This window comes from Engraulis encrasicolus, chromosome 19 (genome assembly GCF_034702125.1).
Source record: "Engraulis encrasicolus isolate BLACKSEA-1 chromosome 19, IST_EnEncr_1.0, whole genome shotgun sequence".
Lineage (NCBI taxonomy): Eukaryota > Metazoa > Chordata > Actinopteri > Clupeiformes > Engraulidae > Engraulis > Engraulis encrasicolus.
In genome coordinates this window covers 14,495,090-14,520,089 of record NC_085875.1, presented here as the reverse complement: position 1 = coordinate 14,520,089, position 25,000 = coordinate 14,495,090, and the positions used below count along the sequence as shown (strand labels likewise).

General features: G+C 44.4%; 2 protein-coding genes and 1 long non-coding RNA gene across 3 annotated transcripts in view; 1 reads left to right on the top strand and 2 right to left on the bottom strand.

The window, feature by feature from the left end:
- Positions 1 to 4,185, top strand: part of ush2a (Usher syndrome 2A (autosomal recessive, mild)) — a 582,756-nt gene extending 578,571 nt beyond the window's left edge. The window contains exons 89-90 of the mRNA XM_063184090.1: positions 3,084 to 3,311; positions 4,081 to 4,185. Of these exons, the coding sequence (XP_063040160.1) occupies positions 3,084 to 3,311; positions 4,081 to 4,185 (333 nt within the window). The remainder of the gene's footprint in view (positions 1 to 3,083; positions 3,312 to 4,080) is intronic.
- Positions 4,186 to 7,429: 3,244 nt separating this feature from the next.
- Positions 7,430 to 10,838, bottom strand: LOC134434982 (uncharacterized). Its single transcript, XR_010031963.1, has 2 exons — positions 9,701 to 10,838; positions 7,430 to 9,363 (listed from the first exon to the last, which is right to left on the bottom strand). It is a non-coding gene; the product is annotated as an uncharacterized LOC134434982 (long non-coding RNA).
- A 1,321-nt stretch (positions 10,839 to 12,159) lies between these two features.
- kctd3 (potassium channel tetramerization domain containing 3) overlaps positions 12,160 to 25,000 on the bottom strand; it is a 31,541-nt gene continuing 18,700 nt past the window's right edge. Inside the window, exons 14-18 of the mRNA XM_063184088.1 lie at positions 24,712 to 24,867; positions 23,571 to 23,667; positions 22,290 to 22,483; positions 17,960 to 18,098; positions 12,160 to 15,768 (exon numbers count right to left, since the gene is read on the bottom strand). Of these exons, the coding sequence (XP_063040158.1) occupies positions 15,024 to 15,768; positions 17,960 to 18,098; positions 22,290 to 22,483; positions 23,571 to 23,667; positions 24,712 to 24,867 (1,331 nt within the window). The 3' untranslated portion in view covers positions 12,160 to 15,023. The remainder of the gene's footprint in view (positions 15,769 to 17,959; positions 18,099 to 22,289; positions 22,484 to 23,570; positions 23,668 to 24,711; positions 24,868 to 25,000) is intronic.

Below are 25,000 nucleotides of genomic sequence, written 5' to 3'. Positions count from 1 at the left end.
GCATGCGTGTGTATGTATGTGTTTTGCATGTGCGCAGGTAGAGAAGAGAGTGGAGTGGTTTGTTCACTCTGTATGTGCCTCTCATCATGTTAGTGTGCATGTGTGTGTGCGTGTGTGTGCGTGTGTGTGCGTGTGCGTGTGTGTGCGTGTATGTGCATGCGTGTGTATGTGTTCTGCATGTGCACAGGTAGAGAAGAGAGTGGAGTGGTTTGTTCACTCTGTATGTGCCTCTCATCATGTTAGTGTGCATGTGTGTGTTTTTACACTTTTTCCACCAGCATGCCACCAGGTGTTTATGAGAACAGCACATACTGCATGCAGTGTTGCCAGATTGGGCGGGTGCCCACCCGATTGGGCTACTTGGGATGAGCGTCTGCGGGTAAAAATCGGAAAAAATTGGCCATTTGGCGTTTTTTTTTTTTCAGCCGTTTTAGGCCCATAGAAGTGAATGTAATTTGTTGATTTTGGGCAGAATTTAGCGCATTTTGGCGTTTTTTGAGAAACTTTTGGGCGGGATTTGGTCAGACACATCTGGCAACACTGACTGCATGCTATCCCAGCTGTCACACGGTCCCCTCATGTACATAAGCACACACAGCAAGCATGCATCGTTTGCAGGGCCCTAAATTAACTTTTTTTGCCAGCAGCCAAAATGGCTTGAAGATGTAAATCGTACTAGCCAAACACACGGTCACTAATGGGTCAACATGGCTAGTAGTTGGTATTTTCTACCATGCAAACTGAAATTTCACCAGCATTGGCCAGTTGGCTGGTGTTAATTTAGAGCCCTGATCGTTTGTACTGTATAGAGATGCACCGGATCCTGATTTTTAGGATCCTGCCGGATACCGGATCCACTGCTTAAGATCCTGCCGGATCCGGAACCGGATATCGGATCCTACGAAAGGGTTGAAACACATAGCCTACTCACACACGTGGGCCCTTTTTATCACATTGGCTCAAACTATTTTGACTGAGAAGCCTCGGCTACCGGATCCTGGATCCTGGATCCTGGAACCGGATCCAGATCCTGTGAAAAACCCTATTATCCTGCCGGATCCGGAACCGGATCTTGGATCCGGTGCATCTCTAGTACTGTACCAATTTGTACTGTACTCGTGTGGAAAGGGAATGCGTATAGATTATGTTACAAAGGTACAAAGGACAGGTAAGTACAGTTTGTGCTGCATGTCCATGCATAAAGCCGGGCTCAAACTACAAACCCCAACTCCGGTGAAGTTGGGACGTTTGGTAAACAGTGAATAAAATCAAAATGCTATCATTTTCAAAACATTCAATCTATTCATTAGATGGAGAATAGTGAAAAGACAACATATTAAGTGTTAAAACCGAGAAAAAATATTGTTTTGGGGGACATATGTACTTTGACATTGGACTATGCCGCACACATAAAGAGAATCGCAACTGTCAATCTTATTTCCGTTCGTAAACACCTACGTAGACCTGATGTTTTACTTTTTTTAGTTTCTACTACACAGCTAGTCTTTGAACGGGCAAAATGTTTTGGAATGTCGCACACAATGAAAGAAACTTGCCCGACAATTGCTTGCAATGATTCTGAGGGGTAACGTTCGTTCCACCGATTGTGGTAATAAGGGGGATTTTCATCCGAGAGTCAGGATGATAGTGGTGTAGTTTGAGTCCGCCTTAAGACAGTGTGCTACATGAAACTCAGCAATGCATGTTTTGAAAATAGGTACATGATGTACACGTCTGAAGCTGGGCACATGTGAAATTGTGTGTAAAAATCTGCATGTACAAAAGAGTTCACATGTGAAGTGAACCTTTGGCTGCATTACATTGAGTGCATGCTAGAATACATACTGTACGTATACACGGGCGCATGCAGGTGCCAGGGGTAAGCTATGCCATTTAGTTAGCTTTCAGGGTTGCCAGATGAGGCTGATGACTTCCAGTCCCAATAATACTCAAAACCCGCCTGGAAGCATCAAATCCCGCCCAATTCTATTGATTTCTATGGGCAAAATTGGGCAGGTTTTCCTGCAAAATGCCATTTTTACCTGTAGACGGCCATCTCAAGCAGCCCAATTGGGCGGGAAACAGCCCAAGCTGGCAACACTGTTAGCTTCTCATGGCTTGAGACGGCCTTGATAATGTCAAAGCTCAAGGCAAAAGGCTGCACGCTAGAGTAAGCAGGCATGAACCCCTGGTAGCAGCAGAGAGAGTAGAGAGAGAGAGAGGTTCCGTTGGCCCATTGTTTCCGGGTTCTACTATTGCAAGGGGAAGGGGGGTAAATCCCCCTTTAGGCAGACCTAAGGACTGTTCTATTCAATGCTAGGAGTATTATGACACGCCCCTTTAGGCAGATCGGAACCTGGTCAACCTTGCCCACAGCAACCTATTACATTGGCATATCTGTATACTTTAAGAATCTCTGGTAGCACTGCCTGGAACTAACACCTGTTGTCTGGTTTGCCTGGTTGGGGGGCAGCTGTGGCCTAGTGGTGAGGGAGGTGGACTCAAGATCAGAGGGTTGCAGGTTCAAATCCCACCCTTTACCTCTCCCTACACCTCTACCCATGGCTGTAGTGCCCTTCAGCAAGGCACCTAACCCCACATTGCTCCAGGGACTGTAACCAATCCCCTGTATCTAAATAGCTGCAAGTCAATTTGGGTAAAAAGCTTCAGAGTGTAATGTCATGTAATATAATGAAATGTAAATGTAATACAGTGATTCTCAAAGTGTGGTCCGGGGACCACTTGTGGTCTGCAACAGAGCTAAGGTGGTCCTCGAGGGGATTTTTACTTTTCCAAGACGAGCTAGCAGTAGGCTATATTTTTAACATAACTACACAGTTAAACATAGCTGAAGTCTTAATTTCACCACGATAAGACAGGCTTGAAAATGTGAATAAAAATGGAGTGATCTGAAGCAAAATTAGCAATGTCAAATTAGCACCCATCAACTGCCAATTCAGTTGACAGGTGGTCCCTGATCATTTTTGGGGGGATAAAGTGGTCCTCGGTCTGAAAAACTTTGAGAATCACTGATGTAATGTAATGTAATGTCATGTTTGGTGGGTGTGTTGTTTTTATTGCAGGGCTTCGTGGACACCAAGATAGACGGCACGCCGCTGCGCTCCGGTCGCCACGGTTACCCGGCCACCATGTCCGTGCTGCGCATCCCGGCGCAGAGCCACATCAGCCACGCCTACTCCCAGAATTCCCTGCACCGCAGCATCAGTCAGCTGATCGACACGGCGGACAGGAAGTCTCTGATGGAGGACGGCATCTGGGATCCAGAACTACACGGCACCGACAGCGGCATGGTGAGTGAGGCTGTGTGTGTGTCTGTGGCTGTGGCTGTGGCTGTGGCGGTGTGTGTGTGTGTGTGTGTGTGTGGCTGTGGCTGTGGCGGTGTGTGTGTGTGTGTGTGGCTGTGGCTGTGTGTGTGTGTGGCTGTGTGTGTGTGTGTGTCTGAAGGTATTCCAAGTGGGCCTTGAAATCTGTTTCCAAAAATAATAATCATATTTTGGTCTGTTTTGTTGTTGATTTATTTGAGTTTTATTCTTAATTGGGTCCGAGGTGGGCCCCGAACATTTTTGATCATTTCGAGTGGGCCCAAAGTTGAAAAAGGTTGAGAACCCCTGTGCTACGCTATAGTAGCCCGGCCGTGTATATTGACCCTGTGGAGCCCCCAACAGACAATTCCAAACATCCCTTTCATTGCAATATTTTGAGCCAAACTGTGCTCTTGCTCCCTGCTAATTGAACTTCACACTCTGCCCTTACTGGTGAAATGCACAATTAATGAAGATTGGCAAGCAGGCTGTTTCCATTTTAGCCATGAAACTCCCTGCAGTAAAATGACCGGTGCTTCAGTTTTTATTGTGCAACCTGTGTACATGGCACCGACAGCAGTGTTTTTGTTTGTGTGTGTGTGTGTGTGTGTGTCTGTGTGTGTGTGTGTGTGTGTGTGTGTGTGTGTGTGTGCGGGCGCGCACATGTCTGTGTCTAGTATGATAACTGTGTGTATTTGTTATTCTAACTCTGTGTGTGTGTGTGTGTGTGTGTGTGTGTGTGTGTGTGTGTGAATAGTTTGCGGGCGATGAGGAGCTGGCTGAGACCATCAAGGGCCTGAGCTCAATGGGCTCCGGCTCCATCAGGAAGGAACACACAACCTTCACAGACACACACCTCTGAGGAAACCAGAGAGGAGACACACACACACACACACACACACACACACACACACACACACACACACACACACACACACACACACACACACACACACACACACACACACACACACACACACACACACACACACACACACACACACACACACTAACATTTGGATCTCATTATATGTTATTTACAGTATGTTTACAAACCACGACAACATCACACACACACACGCGCACACTACAACTATGGAACTCTTTTGTGTAATATATTTATTTAATCAATTATTATATCAAATTATTTAATCAATGTTCTGTACAGTAGATTCTATTTTACAGTGTTTTTTTATTTTATTTTTTTATTTTTTACTTTCCATGTAGCGATAGATGAGACTGATGAGTAGTGTCCTTTGCAAGCGTCCGTAGCCTGTCGTTAACAGCCTGCTAGTGTTCCACCTCTTCAGAGGGCCTTGGTGTTAATGTTGCCTTCGAGTTTTTCACTGCCTTGAGGCCAGAAGAGGCTCGGGAAAGAGAACCGGCCCCGGTGCTCAGTCAGAGACACAGAACAACAGCTTCCTGCTTTAACCACAACAGTCTACGTAATGCTGCGGTCACACCGCCGGCGTTGAAAGAGCTAAAACGCTGCTGACTCCTGCCTGGAAAGCACAGGTCAGGGGCGTTGAACGAGGCAAACGATTCAACCTGAAGCGTTCGACCAAGAATCTCGACCAACCGAAGCTCGTGTTTAGAAAAATGTGAACATTCCATTGCCTAACGCCTGCCGCCGCCGAGCTCATTACATATTTTTAGATAGATGAAGTTCAACTTTTGACGCCCTCGGCTTTTGACGCTTTTGACTCTAGACACGCTTTGCGGCTTTTAACGCTTCTGCCGCCTGCTCTCCCATACAAAGTTAATTACTTCCGCATCTTTCCACACGTTCAACGCTGGCGGTGTGACCGCGCGGTTAGCCTCTCAAAGGTAGCCACAAAGTTAGGACTACTTTGGAGGTGGGAGAGGTAGCAAGTCACTTAGCAATCTAGTCTGAGAGAGGTTGTGTACCTAAATGTGTGAGTCTGGGGTCCGTTTCTCGATTCTTGCCGTTGCTAACCGTCTTAAGACCGTCTTACCGTTCCCTTGGATTTAGTGGTGAGCGTGGCTGTCGAGAGAGAGTTGAGTTGCTCTTACGAAGGACTTTGCTAACGACAATAGCAAAGACGCTTTCGAGAAACGGACCCCTGGTTTACACCATACATTTATTTTTTACTTCTACTTGTGACCTCTGCCCAGAGATACATAGTCGCTATGCTCTGGCCACCAAACTGAAGTCAAAGTCTCTTCCTCTCAAAGGTATGACTCTAAGATAGGACATATACTACATCTTTACAGTCCACCTTGTGAAATAATGTTACTAACTCAAATTCAAAATGGAACAGTCAGAGGACTGTAATGTAGACTTCTGTTTGTAGTTGTGTTTGCCCCAAATGTTTGTTTCAGAGTTCAAGCAGGAGCGTTCCAGAACTGTCAGGTGATCACTCGGACTCACACCTAATATTCGGCCCACCTGGAACTATATACCCGTCCTTGTACCACACACACACACAAACACACACAGAGACACAGACACAGACACACACGTCAGTATCTGCTTACAGTACAAGATGTTTCCTAGTTTTCAACTCTACTGTAGCACAGTGAGCAGTTCAAGTTTACTGTTATGTCCATAGCTATAGAAATGCAGCTATTATGTACTGTCCATTATTATACCAAGACAGTTATTAATGTACACTAGAGTGCATAAGGAAATGTGTTGTAACATGTAGAGATGTACAGTGGAAACCTAGTTGGTGTTGAACTTGTGCCTACTCCAGTAGTTTGAGAAGAGATATAATGATGTTATTACATGTTATTACATTATTACTGAAGATGTTATTACATGTTATTACATTATTACTGAAGATGTTATTACATGTTATTACACTATAGGGCTGTAACGATACACTCAACTCACGATTCGGTTCGTATCACGATTTTTGACCTACAGTTCAATACACCCCACGATTTCACATTTCCCAATGCTATAAAATAAAATTGTTAATAAAACTATGACCGATTGTAGGTAGAATAGGTTACTAGAGGCTAGAAATGAAAAGTTTAAATACAATAATGATGATGATGATTTGAAGCTTTGAAGCACCATAACATCATATCATGTGGTAGTTTTCTGGACTGATGGGCGTCAAAATTTGGAAAGGGTGTATCCCCATACTGCCTCCTTGTATCACGATACAGTATGGTGAGTCTGTGTATCACGATATCTCGGTTCGATCGTTACAGCCCTATTCAACTAGTAGTGAACTCATGAGACGTCATAAGCCAACTGATGCTACTAATGTGTCTTAAGTATGCCCTGCTGAGTGCAAAGTACAGACTGCTCATTGGTGGAGGCAAAGTCAGTGTTGTGATTGGACGGTGGAAGCAGTGTACTAGTCAGTGATTGGTAGAGGTTGTTTTAAACCTGCAGTATGTTTATTTTGGGCTTGTGTTGTAATTTTGTTTTGAAAGGCTTATTGATTCACAAGCAATGATGTACAGCTTTTCTTATGAATATTTATTATTTTCTTTTTTTTGTTAAAAGAAAATCAGAATGTCAGTATTATTTATCATTATCATTTTATATATTTTTCAATTTAATTTGAACCGTATTGTTGTTTGTTGTTGTTGATGTGCTTCCTGATGGTGGAGTACATAATTCTGCAAGTGCTTTAGCAGTCTGAATGCTACATAGTAGTCGAGCTATCTATGTCGATGTTTAATTATGGCCAATATACTAAAGCTTTTAAACTTTTAAAGCATTGTAATAGCCCTGCTAGCTAGTTAGCATGAGTATTGAAATACGTACAGTAGGCTTATCTGGTAAATACTGAGTTACTGTAAGTCACAGTAGAAACACCTGCGTGTATACGCATATACAGGCATTGTGTGATTTGTTGAAAACCCAAGTGGAGGAGTGGAGTATCATTGATCACCAATGGGCAATTTGGGATATCAAAACCAGAGGAGAGAAATCCCCTCTCACCTCACCTACAAATCACATCATTTACACAATTATATAGACCTACTGCCTGTGGTGAGACAGACAGACGGACCAGTGGCACGAACATTGGTGCACTATCCAGATGAACAGTGGTGTGTCCAATGTGCACTGTGCTTGACTACTATATGTGACAACAATAAAGAACGACACTGAGACACACAAGAACTTTTGACATGTTGGTCTTTGTTTTTTTATTTGTTTGTTTGTTTCATGGTGTTCCCATTACAGAGGGTGCAGGGAGGCAGAGTGTGTTACCGTAGGAACAGACTGCATGCGGCAAAAGCTTTGAAGAATCGTAAGAATCCCACTGGATTCTTAGACTAAACGCGGCAAAAGGGAAGCAACCGACTGGAGCTCATATTCAGAAAATGTAGACCAGGGGTCCCCAACCTTTCTGGGACTGAGGGCTACCAAAGGCTACCCGCGGGCTACTGAGAGCTACCCGAGGGCTACTTTTGTTCAAAATCCTCTACTGATGTCTTGGCAGTTGGCATCATTCTCAAATCACACTATTTTTAAATGATAAATTGCTTATAGGTTATAAAGAATAAATAATCTCATATTTAAATTAAGAAAAGAATTAACTGTGACTAAAATCTGGTAGTCGTCACTGTTTAATAACATCCTTGGTGGGCACCTCAGAAGCTCCTTGAGGGCTAGTTGGTGCCCGCGGGCACCACGTTGGTGACACCTGATGTAGACATTGAGTTGGTTGTCGCCAATCCACCTCATAGCTGACAAGTCATAACAACCATATTGTTCACTACAATTTCAGTTCGCTTTTGAAGCCTTTGACACCTCCAATGGCAAAAAACGCTTTTGCCGCTTATTGCGCTTGCTCTTCTACACAAAGTAAATGGCCCCATTCGTAATGCCGCATTTTGTGGCAGTCTGCACAGGGTGCATGCACACTTCGCCATTACAATGGTTTCTGGTTGGTGTGCATGCACGCTGCACAGACAGCATGCACCATCGTGAACGAGCCCCCATTACTTCTGCAACCTTTGCCACATGCACTCTGTTCCAAAAGTCAGAGTGTTCCGCCAATGGGTAAGCTCTAGGCTTGCACGAAATTCCGAATGGAAAGAATTCCAATTCAAAGTAATGCCATACTACAAACACTGGGTGGTGGTGGTGTTCTATGTACTTTCAATGGGTGGTGTAGATTAAATTCAAAGAAATTCAAGGTAATGGCACCACCTAGTGTTCATATTATGGCATTATTTTGAATTGAAATTCTTTCCATTCGGAATTTCGTGCAAGCCTGGTAAGCTCCAGTCAGGTGGCTTGAGTACCAGTTTCCTCTCCAGCATCCATGGCTGTCGTACCGTATATATACTGTAGTAGGTGCAGTGATGGGCAACCTGGATTCAGAAGCTTCAGTCCAGTGCTACATATTCCTTCTACCTTAATTATTAATTTCTTAACCGAAAAAAAAGGACTGTTTAATTTCGTTGTACTCGAAACGATGACAAAATACATTCTGATTCTCATTCCAAGTGACCTGTCCAAATGCTGAAACTTGGGCAGGTAAAATGAAGTCATTTGGAATAATGTGGCTCTTGATTGTAACTTCTGGTTCCAGGTTGCCCATCCCTTAAGGTGTAAAGAAGACATTTCTAGGTGAGTGTGCACTCTGAGGATCTCCAAACACTCATGTCAAAGCATCCATCATAAATCCAAACCCACTTCAACCAAACATAGATAACTAGCTTAGCAAAGGAAATAGTTCACCATTAGGTGGTTAGTCTTGTCTCTTTTTTTAGTGTTACTTTTAGTCCATCATTTCATGTTCTTCAAACAAAGGTCCCATCAGTGTCCTTTTAAGGTGCAAACATCAAACTCCAGATCCACTACATTCTTGTGGTGTGACGGTCAAATAACCAAAGCTACATTGCGGTGGTCAAACCAGTAAAATACAGACAGACATACATGGAATCAGTTTAGAATCTCGCTGAAAACAAACAAAGAAACACACACCAGTTCTTGAGCAAACTGCTCTCTTTCCTTGTTCCAGTCTGAATACAGCTGCTGGCCTATCAACACAGAGATGCAAAAACCGCTCGGCATCATGGGTGATAGGGCTGAAGAGTGTGCCTGAGATACAATATGTCAGTACAAGCAGCCTTTAGTGTATATATTACATATATACTGTATATATATTAAGAGTTCAGCCAATATGCATCGCGGAGGAAGAGCAACACTGTTGACCTATCAGTGACATTATGCCATAGAAGACCAAATAATTTTGTCATTAATGACTTAGCATTAATTGTGAATGGGACTGATCTGAGTACAGCTTCCCCTTTGAGATGGTTCACAGTAACATGCCAATAGCTAGGCTGCAGTAAGCTAATGTCTCCCCACACTACTTAAGCTACTAAAGGCTCAGAGATGCTGGGTGGGTGTCTGTCTTTTTGACTATAATGCTCACATTCAGTTGAAGGAGAGGGAAAGGTGCTGGACAAAGGTCAACTGTAGTTTTCAGAGTGAGGAGTCCGCACACTTAGAATCTCGATGAGAATCTGAAGAAGACTGTTGAGGTCGAAACGTTATCCTGCCATGAAAAAATAAAACACAACAAAAAGGATTCTAAGTGTGCGGACTCCTCACTCTGAAAACTATATATGCTCACATTGGCAGCAACAGAAGTGACAGAAAGTGTTGAGTTATTAGCCACAGACAGACGGTATATGTGTGAGCAAGAGGGAGTTTGTGTGTGTCCGTGTGTATTTGTATATAAGAGACGGTGTATGTGCTATCAAGAGTTGCGTGTGCGTGTGAGAGATACGTTTTCACCAGCATGGGAGGCAGTGTGAGAGCCACTAAACTCGTAAATCAAGTTAGAAGCTGGTAATTACCTGTTGGCTATGTCTTCACACGCACACGCACACACACACACACACACACACACACACACACACACACACACACACACACACACACACACACACACACACACACACACACACACACACACACACACCGTGGTATGGGCGTTTAATGTGCTGACAGATGTTAACGCATAAGAGAGTGGATGGAGCTGCAGGTGTGTGTGTGTGTGTGCGTGTGCGTGTGTGTGTCTGCAGTATGCCTGCTACTGCATACTGTTTGGAGGCCAGTGTGGTACTGGTGTCAGGTCAACTGTGTGGTTACCAAAGAAGTGTTGCAACCCCATTCATCACCAGCAGAGGGCCTCCTCCTCACTCAAGACAGATCAACAACCCACTTATCCAAGACCATGCTTCTCAAAAGCGCTGTCGGAAATTGCTAAGGGAAATTGCATTGCAACCAAGGAAGTTGCGAATTTAGTTAGCCACAACACTGTTGAGAAACACAACCCTGATTAGTCGACAGGCGATCTCGGACTGCAGGACAAAGGAAAGGGAAAAACGTTGTGTTCATCTCATTATCTAACCTCCTGTCCTCGTCCAGCCTTGTGCTTGTGGCCTCGCCATGCAAGAGGACACGTCATTCACAATATGTTTTCATCAGTATCTTGCAATTGAGATGTTGAATGGATGGGGGACAGTCCCTCCAACGCTGCTGTGTCTACGTTGACAGCAGGGAAACTTAAAGGGACACTGTGTAAGATTTTTAGTTGTTTATTTCCAGAATTCATGCTGCTCATTCATTAATGTTACCTTTTTCATGAATACTTACCACCAGCATCAAATTCTAAGTATTCATTATGACTAGAAAAATTGCACTTTTCATACATGAAAAGGGGGATCTTCTCCATGGTCCGCCATTTTGAATTTCCAAAAATAGCCCTTTTTAGCTGCAAAACTGACTGTACTTGGACCATACTAGAACATATTTGTTTAATACTTAGTAAACTTTCATGTAAAGATGATATTTGGCAATAGGCAGTCGAATTTCAATAGGCAGCATAGTTGCAGTACCTTTTTTGACCATTTTCTGCAGTGTCCCTTTAAATGTGTTCTTCACTGAGGTGGGGTGTCTGCAGCAGCCAGAGAGGCCAGCAGCACAAGGCAAGCACAGGAGGTCAGATAATGAGACGGACCCGTTGTGTTGAGATCTGTTGCGAAAGCATCAGAAACACACCACTGACCACTCCCATGTAGCAACAGAGCGCGGCTGAGATGCGGGTGAGACAAGGCGTGCCTCCGGCTGCCCAATGGGGGGCCTATTAGTGTTGGGAGAGCATACTACTCAAGCATACTACGTTAAGAATACTATATTCAGTGCTGTGTAATATTTAGTGTACTATTTAAAGCTTACTGACTACTTTTAAGGATACTATACTCAGTGCTGTGTATTATATTTCATTATAATAGTGTCCTGTACTTCCTTCATGTAGCGTAGCTTTACATGTGGGCTAAAGCTTACCTCAGTGCTTTGCCATGCTGTGCAGCACACACACACACACTCATATTATTAGTGACATTATATTCCACACACATAATGTGACAACGACATACTGTGGCTACTGCATGTGTCATATAAAAAAGATATGTGGCGCAACATAAATACGTAGATAGATATATAGTCTGTACATTTCGGTAGAGCTTGTAAACATGGGCTGACTGCATATGACTGAGAGACAGAGAACGTGAACGTGAGTGTGAAAGACAGAGCGGGAAAGTGTGAAAGACCGAGAAAGGAAAGAAGGTGACTGCATAGAAAAGACAGAATTTGAAAGCTAGCTACACAAGTGACTGCATACCTCTGCAAGAGAGACTGTGAGAGAGAAAGATAAAGAGAGAAAAGAGAAAGAAAGAAGTGACTGACAGGTGGCGTCTACCTGGAAACCAGTCGCCAACCAGGAGTGTTTCCTAAAGCCGCAGTTGCTACAGTCGCCAAGGTAGAAACTTTGTTGGTGTAATTGGCTATTACCAACCATCGGACCACTTAGCAACTCAAGTGGGGTGCGTTTCCCAAAAGCATCATTGCTTATTAGTTCGCCTATGGGAAATTGCATTGTAACCGAGTAATTTACTAACTCACTTAAAAGCAATGCTCTCGAGAAACGCATCCCAGGTTAGCAAGGGATAAATTGCACTCTAGCAACCGATTTGGGAAACAGCCCACCAGAACGACTGATCCTACAATGGGCCAATCAGAATAACTGATACCATGGTGAGCGGGAGTGACCTCGCGCTCTTTCATGTTTAAGTGCAAATGCAAATGTAGTGTAGTGTAATGCAGTGAAACCTACAGTACAAGGGTCAAAGACGTGCAAACTGGCATTGTCATTCAGTGTAACGGATGCCTTCTGCTGACTGTAACTCTAAAAAACATGACTCTTTTTATTTATTTATTGTTACAGGGAATTCATGAAAGCCTCAGCTGTCATCCATTCACTTGAAACAATTTTAAAATCATGTTTTTTTGCAGCTACAGTCAGCGGAAGGTGTCCCTAACACTGAATGACAAAGACGTCTTTGACCCACAAACACACTGTAACTCTAGTAACTCACAAGTCAACAATGCAGAGCATAAGAGATGAGGAGGAGGAGGAGCAATCCCATTGGCCAATGGCCAGGACTCCTCCTACTTACAAACAGGGGGCCGGACTTGCATAATCAGTTAAGGTTAGGGGTTAAAAGTTGGTGAACACTGTGGCGGAAAATCAATATCCTTCCTCCCATCCTTTCCTACCACCTCTGGAATCTTCTCTGTGTGTCATCTCGACACCCTGGAGAATACAGTACTTTCCCCTCTGTCAACCAGCGCAGACTAATAGAGATACAACAATATTGTATCGAATTGTGATAATTGTGATGCGCAGAGTGACAATACTGTATCGTGATGCAAGGAGGCAGTATGGTGATATGCCTTTTCAAAGTTCTGTTACTCTTCAGTCCAGAAACCAACCACGTGATATGTGATAGCGCTTCCCTGCCTCAAATCATCCTCATTATTATTATTTTTAAGTGATTAGTCTCTGATAATACGGTAGTATTATCGATAGACAGTATTGTATCATGGCATGTGTATTATGATGCACATCGAATCGTGAACCCCTTTCCAATATCCATCCCTAGCGCAGACTGACTTTAAGGTAGGATTTTCCCATTCAACATGTACAAACTCTTCAATCATGGGTGATGTTGACTTGAGCCTCGCGTCATAAAGCAGGAGGCTACAGGGAAAGGATGGGAGTAAGTAGATTGATTGCAGCCTGTGATCTCCAATAAGGTAGAACTGCATTTGAGACAGTTCAGAACACTACTATATTTTGCATCCATGATCTGGCAGTTTAGGATACTGCTTGAGTATGTGACCTAACCGTTAAAGAACACAGTGTTTGTGTCCGTGACATAACAGTTTACGATATACCCATGTCTGTGACCCAATTATTTAGGACACTTTGTTTCCATTCGCGACCTTACCGAGGAGGGGGGACAAACAAGGCGGCCATATTAGCTTTGGTGAGATTGCTCACAGAATCAAAATGATACAATGCGATACACATATTTCAATTACCACTGTGGTCCAAGGCACTAAAAATTACAATGTGAAGGAATTCCCTTTAAGGTCAATATATCAACAAAAGACAAAAAATAAAATAGTGTTGCACGATTCTCGAAAGGAGAAAAAAAAGTTTGAAATCTTTCGTCCATCTTTCTATCACTGGAAAGGCCCAACATTAGCAGTGAAATGAGTATTAGTGTTATCAGATGACGGCACACTACTGCTAGCGCTAACGTTTTGATGATCGTCATTTACGCACATTACCGCATCCTAGACAACGATGCATGCATCACCCCAACTCAACTGTCAAATGTCAAGTATCTTTTTTTCAATTGAGAAGATGTCATACCCTTCGTTTGGTGACCTACTACGTACGCAATGAATCAGGTTCTATGGGCCAGGATGCAACGACTATTACTTTAACTTGGGGTTAAAGTAATGTGCACACGTAATTATCTAAAACTTCATTTTAAAGGTTACTAGCTATGCCTTCTGGTCAGTTAGTCGTCCACATGTTATGGGAATAAGGGGCAGAGACTAACTTGTAGTCCAGTTGGACAGCTAAAGGATAATGTGCATGTAAACAAACGAACGTTAAGCTTCGTCACCTCAATGGCTGCCCCAGGATTTAAAAAAAAACAAAAAAACAAAAACAGCGTTCACCATGTAAACATGGACATGGCTTCTTGAACGACAACAAATACACAATGTTAGTCGATATGATCAAACTGAAAACAGCAAAGGGTCTTCAATGTGTCACATTAAAAAATGTATGTGACTTGGAGATGTTGCTCACGTGACGTGTGTCTTCCGAGATGTCTGGCATCACACCCTGCTAGTCTCCTAGTCCGAGGCGCTTCACAGGTGTCTCAAAGTAAGTAGTGTGTCCCGAGTGTCGTTAGAAGAGGTCTCGTGCTTTCAGGTGTGTCATGGCGGTTCGGTTCGGTGCACGCCTCACGTCTTCAGGTGGCATCACAGGGTTTTCTTTTGTCATGGATGCCAGGTGTGCGTTACAATATGCGACCTTGCCTCCTCCACTTGTGCTTGTCTCCTCGTCCCGCCTCCTGGGCCCTCCTCCGTGGAGCAAACCATAAAGTTTCCCAGCGGTCAGCCTAGCCACAACAACTTTTGAGGGACTGTTTTTCATTCACCATTCCAATTGCAAATGAGAAGAAGACGTTTGAGCTTTTGGAAGATATTGAAATATAATGCTGTTGTCAGTGATGTCATCATGACATATTACTTCCTGGTACGAGGAGACAAGCACAAGTGGAGGAGGCAAGGCCGCACATTGTAACACACTCCAGGTGTCTGTCTTACAGGCCGTACTCCTGGCCCGAGGTGTCCGGCCCCTTGCGGTGTCGTGGCGACGTGGACATCTTGGTGGGGGAGGGGGAGGCGGTGCTGGAGGAGGAGTCACTGCCCCCGCCCCCCCCAGCCTCAGAGCCGGGGGGCAGGGGGGAGGCCAGCTGGGGCACGGGCGGTGCCCTCTTCCTCCCCAGGAACCCCCCCTCAAACGCACTCCTCTTCTTGCCCCCCTCCCCTGACGATCGGCTCTCCCCTGACACACCTGATGGCGCTTCCCCCTCGCCGCCCACCACCTCCTCGTCCCCCAGCGTGGCCCCCGCCCCCGCCATTGCCACCTGCACCTTCCTCCTGACGTCCCCCAGCCCTGGGCTGTCTGGTGCCGCCAACGCCGCCCCCCCGGCCCTGCCCCCCTCCCCATCGCTAGATCTCCCCCACCAGCTCTCCAGCCCCCCCTGCACCACTCCTCCTCCTCCTCCTCCTCTGTTCCTCTCGCTGGCCCCCTCCTCTCCGCTGCTCTCGGACGTGGACTGTCGCGGCTCGTCCCCCCCACATGTGACCTCTGCCCCGCCGCCCCCCACCCCCTCGGGCTCCAGCAGGTTGCGGAACCCCCCCAGGCTGAAGTTCTGGAAGTCTGCTCCGCGCTGGCTGTTGAAGCTCTCGGTGCGGCGCGCTCTGGCCAGCAGGGGGCTCTCTCGGTACGGACGCAGGGAGCCGTAGGTGGCGCCCTCGGGGATGGGCTCCTGCAGCTGCAGACTGGACACACACACACACACACACACACACGCACGCACACACACACACACACACACGCACGCACACACGCACACACAAGGTCAATTACTTAGACACATACAAGGAGCCCTATGTGTCCCCCTGGTGGATGGGCTCCTGCAGTTGCAGACTGTGGTGCGATAAACATCAAGAGAAACAGACAAAGTTGTAGCTAATTATCAACCAGGGAGCAGACGGAACGTCTTTTTCCCCTTTATTCCCCGGTAGCAGGACACCTATGATGTCATGCGGGCGTGCGGGCGTCCAAGTTGCTTCTTTTCTAACTTTCTGGCGAAGTGTCGTTACTAGTTGTATCGCATCTGGTTGTCTAGTCAAGACCGTGTCGTTAGTTCTATCGCATCTGGTTGTCAAGTCATAAAACCCAGTCGGGAATTCTATTGCATTTGGTTGTCAAGTCACCCCAACATTCTGTGCGCGTCCTTACATGCCTCCGATAGAGGCGCGTCTCACTAGATTAGGAAGTGGTGCCCATAGCAACGTACCAAGCGCAGTGGTGAATCTACTTTCTCACGAAGCCTTAGATCAACATATTAATAAATGAATAGGCCTTCTTAAATGCTGGTAACCGGGTGATAAGCGGAATAGTGGCCTTCGAGGTGTCCCGATATCAAGGAAAAATGGACTTGGCGAAGTGAACGGCCCTTCGGCTGCGCCGTCGTGCTGTTTAGAACGCTCCGCCTCGTCCATTATTTCCCTTGATATCGGGACACCTCGTCGGCTGCTTTTCCATACGTAGTAATGGAGCAGTGCTAGAGGTGATTTCTCCAGCTGACATGTATTTATCCCACCTGAAATTCTTCCTAAATTAGCATTAGCATTTTGGGTGGAGTGTCAGGTGGGGTACTCTTCTCTAACACTACTCTATTACTTCATTATTACAAATCCTTTCAACCTTTGAGTCCAAATTATCTCTGAAATGACTCAAGAACCCGACACCAAAACTTCAGGTGTTGTTCATGATGTTGCAGGCTAGGTTTAAACAAAATATTACCCATTTTAAAAAAAATAGCCTCGTGTCATTAACAGCAGAAGTTTCATTCAATATCTTGCAAAAGTGTGATTCAAAAGGTCCTTTGCTCATTTGCAATCGGGATGTTACATGGGGGAAAAGTCCCCCAAAAGTTGTTGTGGCTGTAGGCTGACAGCGGGGACACTTTATTGTTTTCTCGGTAACACTTAACTTTACGGATCGCTAATAAGGTGGTCATTTCGTGTTAATTTCATAGTTATTTCATAGTCATTTCAGGATAATAACTGTTTGTTTTTAGTAACAACAGCAAAATAACCCTACAGTTTCCAGTGCATTGTGTGTGTGTGTGTGTGTGTGTGTGTGTGTGTGTGTGTGTGTGTGTGTGTGTGTGTGTGTGTCAACAAAGTGTCACCGTGCTGCGAGTCATCAGGGTGTCACCACAATGCACTGGAAACTGTATGGTTATTTTGCTGTTGTTACTAAAAACAAACAGTTATTACCCTGAAATAACTATGAAATAACTATTAACACGAAATTACCACCTTATTAGCGATCCGTAAAGTAAAGTGTTACCGTGTTCTCCATGGAGGTGGGGTGTCAATGAAACGTGAGGCCACACGCACAGGTCGAGAACGGAAGTTAAGCCTCTTCAAAACTTGTTGGCTGTTGGGCCTACTTCGGGCGAATCTTGCATAGAGACAAGGAGTAGTATGGTGTTTTGTAATTTAAAAACCCTTTATTTTAACTGGGGTACATGACTAAAAACGCCAACTGGTTTCAACCACACAGGGTCTTCATCAGGGCATGACCAAGTTAAGCCTCCTTTTAACACGTCACCGCTATTTACTCGCTACTCGCTCACTCACCTCATCGCCAATCGCTAATGGAAAGTTCGGCTTTAACTGCCAATGCACAAGGGAGAAGTACCAAACTCATTGCATTTCAATTGGTTACTCGCTTACTCGCCTCTCTTTAAGTTAAAACATTTTTAACTCGGAATCCGCCCACATCGCATCGCTTGTACAGTACTCGCCTACTCGGCTCGCTAGAACACATACACATTCTATTGACTTCACTGGCTGAGCAAGTAACTAGTAGCGATATATCTGAACGTAGCTTTAGGGTAATAGAAAGAGCCCGTAGTGTTGGATAGCATGTGTGGTGGGTGGGCTTCCCTCTCACCTGGAGCAGGACTCTCTCAGCTTATTGGGGTTCAGCACAGAGGGGGCGGGGCTAATGTTGGGCGTGGCACAGCGAGAGGTGCTGAGGTCACATTGGTCCAGCAGCTTCAGAAGCTCCTCCTCAGTGGGACCGCCCACTTCTGCCAACCAATCACACAGAGAGACACATAGTCGGGTGAATAGTCACTGGCCAATATACGAGTCATTCTATAATTAGGTGTACATCTCAAGTCCATGTGCTGTATTAATCAATTTCACTAACATTACTATGGACTATTGATCACATATCTACAATAGAGGTGCTCCGATCACCATTTTTTGGGTCCGATCACCGATACCGATCACCAAAAATCTTTATCTGCCGATTACCGATCATTGCCGATCACAAAAATGATTTCCTATTTTTTTAATAGCCTATTAATTATCCTTATTGAATACCATTTCTGCCCATAAACCAATCAATCTTAATTTGCACATGTCTATTATTAGGCTATTATTATTATTATTATTATTATTATTATTATTATTATTATTATTATTATTATTATTATCTTTCAGACTAGTGTTGGTAATACAGTCTACAGTATTAATCAATGTATAAGTTATTGCATAGAATAACTAAACTATTTAAGATTGAATTGAAACTGAAACATTACATCAAATAGTCTTCCACATACGAGAAAAAAACAACCTGTCGCTTTAAATGAGCAGCCTCGTGAGGAGAGCCCCTCCCCTCTCTGTCACCGTCCACAGTTGCAGTGCTCCACTACCGTTCTGAATCTCTCTCTCAAGTTTTAACCACATCTGTCGCCGTTTGGTGTTTCAGCGACTATCAAACTAATCGACTGACTGCCAATTACAACTTTGAAAACAATAATTGACATGTTTGTGCTGACAACGTGAAGTTGTCGCGTGCTGACCAAGGCAACTACACAGGTTATAACGTAACATGGCTCACTGGCGAGTACTCAATCGCAAATTACATTGTCACTCAGGTAAACGGCGCATGGATCGGAAAATCAGATCATTGTTGATGCAGATATGGTTATGAATGGTGGAAATGAAGGGGGGAATGGCGAAAAGTTATAGACAAGCAAAGATGCCTTCTTTTGGTGCAGTTGCAGCTGTGCAGAGCCAGCGCCTACATGCAGCGCCAGGTGTAAAGGCAAATGGTTGCGTGAGGAATTTAATATCTCTCGATCGGTTTTTTGATCGGCATGTTTTTCCGATCACCGATCAGGCTATTTTTGGCCATTATCGGCCGGTCATGATCGGCAGCCGAGCAATCGGAGCACCTCTAATCTACAATGTAGTTTATGCCTGAGTATCTTTGCAACTGGTAAATTTGTGTCTATGGAAACTCAATTTTGAATTGTGGGCACAAATAAAGAAGTAAAATGTGTATGGTGTGTGTGTGTGTGTGCGTGCGTGCGTGCCTGCACCTGCTTCTTCCTTTTCATTGGATTTGTTAGCAAGGTCCATGGCAGGGGTGTGTGTTTGTACCTGCCTCTCTCTTGTCGTCATATTTGTTAGCAAGGTCCATGGCTGTGGTGTGTGTGTGTGTGTGTGTGTGTGTGTGTGTGTGTGTGTGTGTGTGTGTGTGTGTGTGTGTGTGTGTGTGTGTGTGTGTGTGTGTGTGTGTGTACCTGCTTCTCTCTTGTCGTTGTGCTTGTTTGCCAGGTCCTTGGCGGTGGTGTGTGTGTGTGTGTGTGTGTGTGTGTGTGTGTGTGTGTGTGTGTGTGTGTGTGTGTGTGTGTGTGTGTGTGTACCTGCTTCTCTCTTGTCGTCGTGTTTGTTGGCCAGGTCCATGGTGGTGTGTGTGTGTGTGTGTGTGTGTGTGTGTGTGTGTGTGTGTGTGTGTGTGTGTGTGTGTGTGTGTACCTGCTTCTCTCTTGTCGTCGTGTTTGTTGGCCAGGTCCATGGTGGTCAGTGTTAATTTTGACAGGAATTTTTAATTTAGTTTTAGTTTTAGTCTCTTGACGAAAATGTAATTTTAGTTTTAGTCACAATTTAGTCATCTAAATCATTTTTGTTTTAGTCTAGTTTTAGTCGACTAAAATTCATACAATTTTAGTCGACGAAATCTAAATTCATTTTAGTCGACTAAAATAGGCTATTACATTATTTCCTCTTGTCTACACTTCTCTATAAAATTGTCAAACTAAAATAGGGCCTACCATTTGGGGAAATCAATGATTGAAATAACATATTGTAGGCTAATAAGAAAATATTGTAAAAAAACTGCCAGAGCGTCTTATAAGCCAGTGCGTCCAATGTGTAAAAAAAATCATGGCCGCGACACTCATAAATTGCTGTCGATATTTTAGAACGACTTCGGGGGAATATGGGACTGCACGTTATGAAAAAATGGCCTACTTGTGGGTATACCAGTAATCAAGAGCGTCGCGGGGTACAGTAGGTGCATGCAGGCAAGGACGCCTGGAGCCGTACGGCCGTACGCACTGTGGGTACCTTCACCAGTGGAGGAAGTTTTTTTTTTTTTTTAAATAAATATTACGCCTATTGTGTCTTCTATGAATGTTGTGACAATGCAACATATTATATGAGAAGAAGCAGCATGAAGCAAATTAAAGAGCAGAGACTCCATTGGGCACCATTAATTTACAAAGGCAGATAGCCTGCTTTTTGCTTCTGTGCGTAAAACTCGCGCGCTCCTGAAAAAAAGATACAGTAACAAGTTCTAGTTCCATCAGCGGAATTCTAACTTGTTGAGCGGCTACCTCCAGTCAGACATAGCCCGCAAATTTAAGTCTAGTAGTTCTAGTTAGCAAAGACAGCTCTACATTTCCCACTTGGAATAACACATAGCCTATGTCGTGGCGTCGCTGATGGCAGAACAGTCAAATAACCGAAGTTAATGTCTTGAAAGTGACAAGTTTCAATCGTAGCCAAAATCCAGTTGTCATGTGGGCTAGGAAGAAGGCATCGGATGGTAGCAGTACAGGTAGGCTAAGTTGTTTCATTCATCACTGAGCCCGCCGCGGCAAATATTATAGGGTACTTTGCTTCTGGTGTCATATTTCCTAAAGTATTTTGGTTTAGTTCTGTGTATTGTGGCTTTCTACAGAGACGGTTTTATGAGAGGTACGGAACTTTGCTTTGTAGCATACTAGCTTCGGACGGCAGCACTGACAGCTGGTTTAGCTGGTTATGTGTGCTACGCAAATGCATTATGTTCAGGAAAGCGTTCTAAAGCAATTCTGCATGTTTTGATGACATGCAGTTTGGGTGTTTTCTAATGCTTATTGCGCACGTTTTCCTGTTTGCTGACATGAACAGCATTCTGTCTCTATTGCGCATTTGTTATCAGCCTGGACTAGCATTCAGTGCATTACAATGGCACGGCACCTGTTGGAAGACGTCTCTCTCTCTCTCTCTCTCTCGTGCGCGTATTGCAAGCTGTTGCATATTGTTTGCTTGATGCAAAGTTGTGATGGCACGTGACACGTGCTCTCGTTGACATGGTTGTGTGTCCATGGTTGCATGCATTCGCAGGACGTTATTGCAATAACTCATTTGAAAGCGTGGAAGGGTCGTTCACTTCCTATTTCAGTGTCCTTGACTGAAACAAGTCGCAAAACTCCACACTTCCGAATCCTTTGCGATCGGCACTAAAGTGATTCTTATCAGAAGGCTTTTGCCTACGCATAGACCCTTAAATTAGCCTACAAACATTAGCGAACATTGAAAAAAGATCAAACAACGACCGTCGGGTAGCAGGTTCATGAAAGCGCAGGGAGTGGAGAAGTTCCACAAAAATGCAGAGAAAGATGTTTGCTACTGTGCGACAGCACCACCACCTATTTCATGACTGCTTAAACTTCTTCCTCATGGATAAATGGGCAACAATATTTTCTCCAGCCAGGATTGCACTGAAAAGTAGGCTACTGCTGTTAAAAAAGGGTCACGGTCACTGCCTGTCACTGTGCCTGCTGCGTGTGTGTGTGTGTGAGGGAGGGGAGGAGAGAGGAGACGCGAAGCAGATGAGGCTCGCGCCTTGCGAAATAGCAGGCAATTCTTTTCCAATGTTTCAGTGACATATTAACAAAAATGCTTCCTATTGGTTTTCGTCTCGGGTGGTATTGTAGTCACATTTTTATTTTTTTGACGAAAATATTAATCAATATCGTTATATTTTTCGTACAAACGCATGCTGTTTTTTTCGTCATCGTTGTATTGTCGTCAGGGGAAAAACAATCGTAACGAATATTTATGACGAAAATATTTCGTCACGAAATTAACACTGATGGTGGTGTGTGTGTGTGTGTGTGTGTGTGTGTGTGTGTGTGTGTGTGTGTGTGTGTGTGTACCTGCTTCTCTCTTGTCGTCGTGCTTGTTGGCCAGGTCCATGGCGGTGGTGAGGTCCCACATCTGGATGCTTCCGCAGGCGTGGCCGGTGAAGAGGTATCGCCGGGGTCGTGACCCCATGCGGCTTGAACCCTCGCACTCGCGCACCGTGAAGCACGTGATGGTCGTGCCGTCCACCGCCTGCACCTCGCAGATCCTGATACACGCACACACGCACGCACGCGCACGCACGCACGCATGCACGCACACACACACACACACACGCACACACGCACGCACGCGCACGCACGCACGCATGCACGCACACACACACACACACACGCACGCACGTACACACACACACATCGACATGTTTACACAGACACCCTCACATGACTTATTTACATGTTCAGACCACAAACACATGCAGGGCTCGCCTGTGATTACTTTATATACAGAAATATATGAAGAGCTCTTTTCCAAAATGAGATATACACCATTTTTGACTTTTTGCATTTTAATATTGGAATTAACTGTTAAGAAGTCCTATCATCTATGTGTGACTTCTTGCCATTCAAATGTTTTGAGAACAAACTTGTTAGACCTTTTTAAAAATGCAATACAATGCAATGCAATTCAATTCAATGGAATGCCCAATACAAAAATGTCAATTTCCCAACATTCTACAAAATGGATACATCTCATTTTGGATCAATTAAACTAAGGACTGTAACGCGCTCAACTCAAACAAAGTAAACAACTGGGTGCTCATTCCTTGAGAATATATGAATTAAAGAAAAAGCAGGACAGCACTCCACGTTTATGTGGTGTTTATGTGGTTTATTGCCCGTCAATAAACGGGCAATAAACCACATAAACTTGGAGTGCTGTCCTGCTTTTTCTTTAATACATCTCATTTTGGGAAAGAGATCCTTATATACAGCACATATAGCACAAAACACTTTCTCATACAAACACAAATGAAAACTAGCTCAATCCCATTTGGACTCACGTATACACCATGCACCAGGCCCTCTTTAATGTGTGTCTGTGCTGCGTGCATGCCATCTAACCATTTAAAAAGGCTCCACATAAGAAAGCTTATACATGACATAATTGGGTAGAGAACAGCCAGCATTGGATAAACAAAGTACTTAATTCTCTCTCTCTCTTCCTCTATCTCTTTCCCTCTCTCTTTCTCTTTCTCTCTCTCACACACACACCTTTCTCCTTCTCTCTCACAGACACACACACACTTTTTCACACACACACACATTACACACCTTAACGGTTGTGTTTCCTACCTTTTCCCGGTGGATGAGAGGCGTACGAAGAGCTTGTGTGTGATGGGGATGACCTTCTGGATAAAGACCTGCTGGTCATCACGCTCCCCAAACGGACCTGGAACCACCAACACCCTCTAATACATTACTATTACTTTTCCATTGTCCACCATTTTGAATTGCCAGTAAGTTTTTAGCTGCAAAACTTATTGTGTTTTGGTCACACTAGTAAATATTAGTTCATTATTTAGTAAATATTCGTGAAAAGATCACATTTGTCAGTACACAGCGCAATTTCAATGAGCAGCATATGTAGTTGCAATAGCTACTGTATTCAGGCCACCATCCTACACCATCCTTATGCCGTGTACAGACCAGGAGCGAACGGAGTGAATTAAGCGACGGAAGTCATTATTTCTCTATGGAGGGCACGCGACCTGCGCTACCAAAGCGAATTCGCCAGGAGCGAAGCTTCTTGAGCGACCAGAGCGAATTTTGACGATTAAACTCAATCTAATCGCAGGCGAATTCGCTCTGACGCTATTCGGCGAAAACCAATCGGAACGTTCATATCTCTGAATGTCCCAGGCTGTCAAGCCAGAGCCGTTATTTGATTAGCTGAATCAAACATGTCAATGCTGCGTCTGGAGCGTATACAGCGAATTCAAGGCAAAACGTCTTCTGCTACCCACGCTACCAGGCAGCGTAGTTCACTCTTGGTCTGAACTAGGGATGCAAATTATCGATTAATTTATTAATCATTAGTTGATTGAGCCTTATCGATCGACTTACGATTAATTGATAAGCTGCGTTTTCCCCCCGAAATCTCAATGTTTCTCGAAAAAAAAACCTACTAAATTTTTTAATTAAAAATTGAGATAAAATGCCATAGTTAAATTAATTCTATTTCAATTCTTTAATCCAAAGGTGATTTAAATATTTCCCCTATTCAAACCCCTCTTCACACACACTCTTCACATGCCCAGTTCACCTGGGTCTCTTGTCAGTTGAATTGTCAATTAATTGTGATTAATGTTTTTTTTAGTTGATTAATGCATTGATCGATTGAAGTCGATTAATCGATTAATCGTTTGCATCTCTAGTCTGAACACGGCATTACTATACGGCCGAGTCTTAACACATGCACGCCCCTGCTGCTCACCGATGTCATTTCCTGCGGAGTAACTGTTGTGGCTCTCCGTCTCCTCCAGCGAGAGGATCTTGAAGGAGGCCAGCGGGGTGGAGCCGGGCTGCGTGGAGATCATCCCCCGGAAACGCGTCACCGTCCACGTACGCACATGGTTGTTATCCGCACACACTGCCACACACACACACACACACACACACACACACACACACACACACACACACACACACACACACACACACACACACACACACACACACACACACACACACACAGTTGAGAGTTTTCTTATCATTTATAGTCA